The sequence below is a fragment of the Seriola lalandi genome, unplaced genomic scaffold, assembly GCF_002814215.2.
Source record: "Seriola lalandi dorsalis isolate HSWRI2012SDOR001 ecotype SW California unplaced genomic scaffold, Sedor1 jcf7180002054347, whole genome shotgun sequence".
NCBI classification, from domain to species: Eukaryota; Metazoa; Chordata; class Actinopteri; order Carangiformes; family Carangidae; genus Seriola; species Seriola lalandi.
Window position 1 is genome coordinate 64,896 of NW_019524900.1, and position 8,626 is coordinate 73,521.

Sequence of the window (8,626 nt, forward strand, 5' to 3'; positions counted from 1 at the left end):
AATTCATTCGCTAACTGTGACTGAATTTCACACAAACGCCATGACTCAGGAACAGAAAGGGGAGATTGTGTTTCTCACACCTGATCAGATACTGAATCGGTCGGCACTAATCTCGAGTACCCCACCTTCACACTGTGGTGACTGTTTAGATTCTCCTGTGCTGCCGGGAGGAGGATGTGTGTGAAGCATCCAGAGTCCGCATTTGAAACATCAGCTACAACTTTGTTCTCCGTCAGATCCGTCAGACAAATATAGAAGCTACACTTTTTATTAAGTTTTCCTCCATGTGTTACATGAGTCTGGACAGACACGGGTGTAAACTGCAGCTTGACTGGTTGGCGGAGGCGTACGACCACGAAGTTTTAAAGGGGGTTATCAGTTTAAGCTGCAGAATTTCTTTCCCCCGAAGCTTTTTTATAAATAACTCCCGTCCTGAACCCTGAGCTTTAAAGAGGCGTCCCTCTGAAACAAAGTTCTGATTAGATATTCCACATCCCGCACACAGCCGAAGATAAATGATGTGCCACCGTCTGCATCTCTTATTGTAAACCCAGGCTGCTGATTTTCCCCGTGTCTTTGAGTGAATTGATTAGAAGTGTAGTAAACACCGCACACAGCCACTCAATCCCAGTGACAGCAGAGAAAACTTGAGTGGACCCTGGTCGTATACTCGATGATTTCCCTCCTAATGATGCTGTTAACTTATCTTGGGAGAGAAGAATAGTGTTGATCAGGGCCTACTTCACGGGTGTGTAGAGAAGCCTTTTGGCAAAGTCTATTAATGACATTTTAATCAGTGCTCAAGTGTCCTCAGAGGATCGCCCAAGAAGCCTGAATGATTTGGGCTAGTGTTCAGAGGAGAATGATATCATGAATCTCTGTCATTCTTTGATTTCAGCATCATAATCATGCTTGACTTTGTGTTTCCAGGGTTGTGTGTGTGCATGTGTGTGTGTGTGTGTGTGCATGTGTGTGTGTGTGGGCGCGTGGATATGCCTGTAAGTGTCCCGCTTTCAATTGCAGATAGTTTAGTTCGACAAATATGAAATTCATGGCCGGTCTGAAATATGTAAATCATGTTTTTTGATGCATTTTTGTAGGTTTATTATTATACTGGGAAATCTCCCGCTGCGTTTTCACAACCACTGAATCATTCGCTTTGTTAGAAAGAAGGCAGACACACATTCTCAGGACGAACCCCTGAGTTATTCATGATGGACATCGAGACGACCTCCAGTCAGACGAGCGGAAACTCAAGTCCACGCGTTTTCATTCCTCTAGTCTATAATTTAGTGACAGGATCCCTCGTTGTTCACGTGACCATCGCACATCACGCTCTGTTTCCACTGACGAGCCGAGAGGAGGAAAATATGATGTTTTGACACAGATGCTCATTAATACATTTTGATGATGCATCATCTTTGCATATTTAAATGTCCCCCCAGTTGCACGTCCGTCCAGCTAATGAGGTGAAACACACGTTTCCATCGTTGCAAGACGTAAAACAGTGAGAAAATAGAAAGCCCCAAAAACAAAATGGCTGTCAAGATGTGTATAAGAGACAGCTCTGCGTGCGTGTAGTGGGAACAGATGGGAGCTACAGTGAGACACCCCAGGCAACTGAAGCAATTTCCAAAAGGCCAGTCAAGCCCAGCACAGGGAGCGAGGAGGAGTGGGAGAGGAGGACAAAGAGATACTGGAAAGCCTTTCATTTCAGTATTACCATGGCTACCAACCAAAAAACTCAGGCAGCATTGTTAGACTTAAAAACTCAGTGTGACATCTAAATCCAGCGCCGCCTCCTGATCTCTGTGAAATTGGATAGATTTTTGTACCGATTCTAAACAGTCGTGGTATCCCGGCGTTCAGTGGACTTATTTATTCTGCTGGAGTCATTCAGGGTGCACAGTGACGGTTCGTTCTTTACACCTCAGCGTGACACCTGACTCCAAATCCAATCAACAGCAAGGCAATAAGAAAAGATGACATTTTACTATCAGCTTCCATCACATGTCTAGCTAGGTGTGCAGAACGTCGCAGATATTATGATGTTGTTAGCTGAGCCGGTTAAACATCGAACTGCAGCTGCTTTGACACATAAAGTTTTAATCTGTAAATCTAAAAATGACTAGACTTGTGTTTTATGTGCACATCTTCTGATCAGGAGTCGGTGCTTTTCTTCTGAAGAACCTAAATACAGACTATGATGTTTAAACTGCATTAACAAATCATTCACTGTCTAATTCAGGATTTAAGTCGATTTTATTCTTGAAACAAACTGCTGGAAGATACTGTCATGAAATATTTTAAACCTTTTGGCAAATTTGATACTTGCTTTTAAAGTTATAATCTGTAACTTCTCCACATTAAAACGTCCAAACACAACTCGACTTGTGTTCTGACATCATCACAAATGTTTCCATCAGTTCACGAACCAGAGAAATCTGTGATTTTAATCATGGTGACGTTTCATTGGTCACCAGTCAGTGACATCATATCCTCTACGATCACGTGTCAGTGTGTTTGTGTTTGTCTGACAGAAGCTCAACACTGACTTTTATCCAGTTTTAAGCCACAGACACTTTTTACACCTCAGTGGTTTTCAGGTGGTTATTTGAACCAGATGATTTTAGTCGTAAGTGAAACTGTTTTCTTCAGTGTTTCCACTGGTTTTAATCTCCTGCTGTGTTTGTTGTGGAAAGGACGACGCATCATTCAGCTGCTGGTAAAAACCTGCTGAACATCTGGTTCAGAGAAACAGTCAGAACGAACGTTAGCATCAATCTTCCCTCAGTCTCTGTCCTCCGTACAGCGTCGCTCAAACTCTGACTTTAAATGTCAAACTGCTTCATTCAGTTATAATCACCGGGTCTGTTTGATTTCCTGAACCGCCGACGCTGAAGGAAACCAAACAACAACTCCCATGATCCCGTGCTATCTCGTGACGTCACCCAACGCCGACTTTTGTTATTATTTTGATTGAGAGGCGGGAAGTTACAGAGCGGACAGACCGTTCGTGTTTATCTCTTCATCTTCTTCCGTCTTGTTTGTGTTTTTCAGGTCAGAGACAGATTCCTGCAGCTTCTCCTCCAGATTCTCCTCAAGGCCCCGGGGTAAGACGCCATGTCACCTACTCCACCGTACAATCCCGCTAAACCCTAAACCCTCACACCAGAGACAAGCTAGTGCACTGTGATGAACAGCTTCCGTCTGAAGCTCCGTCCAAGCGTCCGTACAGGTTCAGACGACTTATGTCGTCACACCTCTGATGAAAGCCTGCGGTGAGAAGGTTCACACAGGCTCCTGGCTCAGCTCCGTCTCACCTGTGTGTCACTGTGATCTATAGCTATTCAGTCACCTGTTCGTCACCTGTCATACAAAGCTGCAGTAATGCATTCTTTCTCTTTCTGGCCACTTGGGAGCAGCAAGAACAAGCAGCAACCACAACACATTATCACCCTATAGAGTCTTTATGGCTGACTAACAGTTGTTTATTTGCACATCTTGTGTTTCTGTCAACTTGATAAATCCAGTATTCAATCTCATTTGTTCTGGCTCTACAACCTCCTTAGAAAAATATTTAGCTGCAAACTGTACGACGTTCTTGTCCAGCTCGACGCCGACTCTGATGACTCTGCCGACTCTGCCCAGTTTTAAACTGGGCGTGCGGCGTACAGTGAGTTTATCAAACTCTTTGTTTTTGCTGAAAATAGCCGCCTGCTACATCGAGAAACAAGTGTCAACAAATGTCTCTTGTTTAAGTGTAAATGTGACAGAAAAAGTACAGAGAGAAGGACTTTCGGGGCCTCGACCCAGTAATGAAGCATTTTTCTTTTCTTCTCCTCTCACCTGAGTGAAGACAGCAACAAGCGAATGTTTATCCGGATCTCAGCCGAACCTGGACGGATTCTGGCGGGATGACAGGAGCAGGAAGACTCCGCAGCAGCGCCCCTCCCCTGCTCTTTACACACACATCATAGACACTGTGTCTGGTTTGTCAACACAGATTGGAGACCAGCCTGTAAAAGAAGCTCAGGAAAAAAACATCCTCATATTTTCTGTTTTGTGTCGGTTTTTCCTCCTCAGTCGAGCCGAGGCTTGTTGTTTTCAGGTTTTCTGTCTAATTATCTCAGTAACGCCTTGAAGGAACTTCTTCAAATTTGGCAAAAACATTCGCTACGACTCAAGGTTGAACTGATTAGACTTTGGTGGTCAAAAGGTCAAAGGTCAAAGTGACGGTGACCTCACAAAACGCCCTTTTGGCTTTGTGAACGCAATCTCTCCGTAGCGCCTTGAGGGAATTTCTTCATCTGGTAAAAACGTTCTCAAGGACTGAAGGACGGACTGATTAGATTGTGGTGGTCAAAGGTCAAAGGTCAGGGTCAGTGTGACGTCACAAAACACCTTTTGGCCATTACTCACTCAGAAATTATAACAAAATTTCACACAGATGGTTCATATTTCATTTGACTCTGGATAAACAGGGATGTAGTCACACCACCACGGGGAGGTCATTCTAGTTTTCATTAAATCAGTACGAGATCCCGAAGACCGGGTCCATGAAAACACTCCACAGTTTTACTGAATATGTATGCAGCTGGCTTGGCAAAAGGGAAAATGGAAGTGTGTGGGTGTGTGTCTGTTGAAATAGTTATTCTTGGTGAAAGACAAACAAAAAGCCTGTGTGTCAGTCATGGAAAATGTGAATCACCACAGAAACCCAGAGGAAAAGAAGTAATATTGATGATAATCATTTCTATTTGCATCAAATCAGATTGAATGTCACATTAGCATCATTAGCATGTGAGAGGCTTCCCACAGGCAGCTGATCAATTCTACAATAAATTTAACAGCAGCATAATCATCCATCCATCATATCAGAGCTGGGCAAGGATGACTAACTCATATCCTATTCTTAGTAAAAATACCAACAGCAAGCATATGTAACACACACCAGCAGTGTGCGTTTCTGTGTGTGTTGTGCAGCCGTGTGTGTGTGTGTGTTCGTTCGTCCTGGCTGAGCTAAGCTACAGGGCGTTACCTTCATCCCTCAGCCTGAGTGGAAGTGCCAGTAGAGACGGGGAGTTGTGATAGATGCTACTCTCGCTCAGTATGAGGCCAGGGACACACACACACTCATACACACACGCACACACACACACACACACACGCACAAACGCACACACAGTAACATGGAGTCACAGAGCGGAGGAGGAGACAGATCAGCTCTGTTTCACTGTGAGCTCTCTGGGCCAAAATGAGCCACAGTCTGTATTGTCGACTCATTTTAAATTGAACCAACAGGGGCTGGGAGCTGTGGGAGTGCTGCACCCATGAACTCCACAAATCGACCCTCATTTTGATTAAGCAGCAAAGGCGGTGGAAGTGTGCGAGTGGGCAGCTCCCAGTGGCTAACAAGAGATGCCTGTGGTCATACTGGGCAGCTCTTAGGGGAAGACATTAGAGGACGGTGGTGCTTACCTGGATATACCTCACTTCAGGTACAGAGTCTTTCATCAACCTGTAATTCCCAAAACGTCAGGTCCGCCAAACAGGCTACATTCATATAAAAAGAAAATATATTTCCTCTCTTTGAATTTCCACGATATTCCTGCGACTACTCCCTCGGCACATTAGTATATTCTCATGTCATATTTCATAAGGTCGAGGGTTAAAGTTCAACTCCATATTCCCAAAAGGAGCAATTAACTTTAGTATGAGACAGAAAAACACTGGAAATTTAAAAAAGCTGTAATTTAAAGCAGGGGTATGCAGAAGCAGCGATGTGGCCACAGGTGGCATTTACAGCATGACAGCACTTTGAATTCACGTCGTCAGCAGGAGACGAACGGCAGCAGGTGGAATAGAAATGACATCTGCAAACACGAGCTAACACTGGTCACCACCAGCTACTGCTCATCCCTGATTATAGCTGCAGGCATTTTTTATTTTTTGATACAAATATAGTTTAATGCTTTAAAAGGAATTGACCTTTTTTAGCCTCTGTTAGCTTCGAGTTTACACAAATACCTACGATGGCGAACACAACCACTAGATGGCCATAGAGAGGCCGTGAACACGTGTGCAAAACTAATATAATGTGTACACATAAAATGTATTCATTTATTGTATTTATTAAATTTGTTTTGTATAGAGAAATAAAATCAAATCATCTGACACACTCAATTTAAACATGTGGGATGACGTTATTCCAGTCTGAAGGAGTCTTACACATAAACGCCTCAAATCATAAACTGATGAACATGGTACCAGAAACTGCTGTAAATAGTTTACGTCACTTGAAATGAACACATTTGAATATTAGTTGAAGTCAATACCCAGAAACTCCGCTCCGTGTGACGTTGCTTGATTATCGGCTGAATGTGTAAATTAGCAATGTTTTTGCCAATAAGTTCACCGGCAAGTCAGAAGTTCTTGTGCCGCTTATCCCAAGTGGCTGAAAAAAAAACCAATTAATGCAGCTTTAAGTTTGCAGTAAATGTCCCGTACACACACACACACACACACACACACACACACACACACACACACACACACACACACACACACACACACTGTAAAGGGGGGTTGAAAAGCAGCAGTCATTAGTGCCTTGGCTGCTTGTTGAGCACAACATACGTAGATATCCATCTGATGGCCATCCAGGATTGTGCATAAAGAAGTGAGATAGAAAAACGCCGTGTGAAGCCGTGCCACCGCTGTTGGCAGTCGCCCTGCGATTCATCACGACTCTGGTGCTGCTGCAAAATTCACAAATACACTCACTGTGTCTCCGACTGCTGCTGTTATAAAAATACACTTGTTTCAGTCCTAAAGTGATTTTTCCCTGTTCAACAGAATTTTTTCTCTCCTCCTCAACATGGCTGTCAAATGCTGATTAATCAATGGCATCCTTCTCTGAAATGGCTCTGTAAACAAGCCGTTCGCTCCGGCTCTGTCTGTAGGCATTGTTGGATCTGACAACTTTCTCTTGCTTCGCATAAATTATTGATTCTTGACACCCTCGGTTCGCCGCGGTGCAGAATGCTAAGGATCTTGTGGTATTTATAGCCAACATTTGGGCGAGCAGCTGAGTTTGTTCGCCCTTGTTGATGATGATTTCTCGCATGGTGTTTCAGGGTCGTGCTTGTGGTCTGTTGACCCAGGTGGTCTTGTAGTCCGTGTACCGGAGGTGAGGCCGTGTTTCATTTTGTTGCTGGCAGAGCTGTGTTTGGCATCTGTTCCTGGCTCAGTCAGACCTCATTTCTGCAGCCCTCCTTCACACAGAGCAGTTAGTACCTCGTCGTTTCAAAACAATATGATTCAGGGTTTCTGAGCTGTATTATATTTTAGCGGCCCAACCTTTTATTATTGCTGCATTAATTCTCTCTGTCTTTACATTGAAAAGAGGTAAATGTAACTAATTTTCATGCTCCACGGTCAAATCTAAGTGACATAAAGCTTTGAAAAGTGAGATTAAATTGGTTTCTTTGAAATTACACTGGGTTTCTGTTAATGCTGGTGTCCTATGATAATCACACCTTGAAGGTTACAGCTCCTCTGTGATTATTGTGGGTGGGTGTGTGTGTGGGGGGGGGAGCACTTTACATTTACTTGCCGCTGAACATTTAATTGCCAGAGATGGATTTTTTTTTTTATTATAACTGATCATCTTGATCTTTCATTTGTGATATCCAGTCCACAGTGACATCAGTGTGACGGGCTTCGCTCTCTGGCTTTGTGAACTCTGAATGGAATCTACAGTGTAGGAGGAAGTGTACAGGATGTAGAGGTGCAGTCAGATACATCTTCATTATGATGACCAGTCCATTCAGCCCCTCAGCTTCTACATATATATATATATATCAAGTGGAGGTCACATTAGTGCTCATACATCCTACACCTGTGAAGGCTCTAATGTTCAGATTTAGTTGAAAGAGATCAACTGATATTAAAGCCAGTGTGTGTAGGATTTAAAAGTCTCTGGTTCATAACAAGACAAACACAAAAGACATTACAGACGGGATCAGTCTGTTAGTTGAACGTATACATGCTGTTTACGTTCTGAACAAAAAGTAATTTTTATATTGTTTTGATTAAGACATAATTAACAGTATCTTAACGAGCTGTAGCAAGTGGCAGCTGATTTCATTGCCTATAGTGATGAGTTCGATGGCACTTTTACTCTGTAAATTCTATGACGTTAAATGTGTGAGCTGGCGAGACAGTTGGGACTTCTTGCCGTCCACAGACAGATTGTGGTCATCGCAATTTAAATCGCAATTATAATATTGGTTGGAAAATTTGCAATTCGATGTTTTCCTCAGATCATTAAGCTATAATTTAAACATAGTTGATAGAAGCAGGTACCAGCATATTCTCAAACACATTTTTATTTATTTCTTTTTGTCTGTTGTCAAAAATGATTCAGTAGCAGTTGCTCTGTAAATGTTTAAATCCATGGTCGTCATGTTTCTCCTCTCCTCATTTTACATTTTCTTTATTTCTTCACTTTGTCCTGCACCTCCTCAATTTTCATTTTGTCATTATCTCACTCACACACAATTATCACTCGTCCTTACTTTCATCTCACCGTAGTGTTCACACTTTGACTTGGTAAGCCCCC

At 43.0% G+C, this 8,626-nt stretch overlaps 1 protein-coding gene across 1 annotated transcript in view; it reads left to right on the forward strand.

Annotated features, from left to right (window-relative positions):
• LOC111656193 (nephrocystin-4-like) overlaps positions 1 to 8,626 on the forward strand; it is a 130,358-nt gene that overhangs the window by 47,674 nt on the left and 74,058 nt on the right. Inside the window, exon 7 of the mRNA XM_023407831.2 lies at positions 3,061 to 3,113. Coding sequence (XP_023263599.2) covers positions 3,061 to 3,113 — 53 coding nt within the window. The remainder of the gene's footprint in view (positions 1 to 3,060; positions 3,114 to 8,626) is intronic.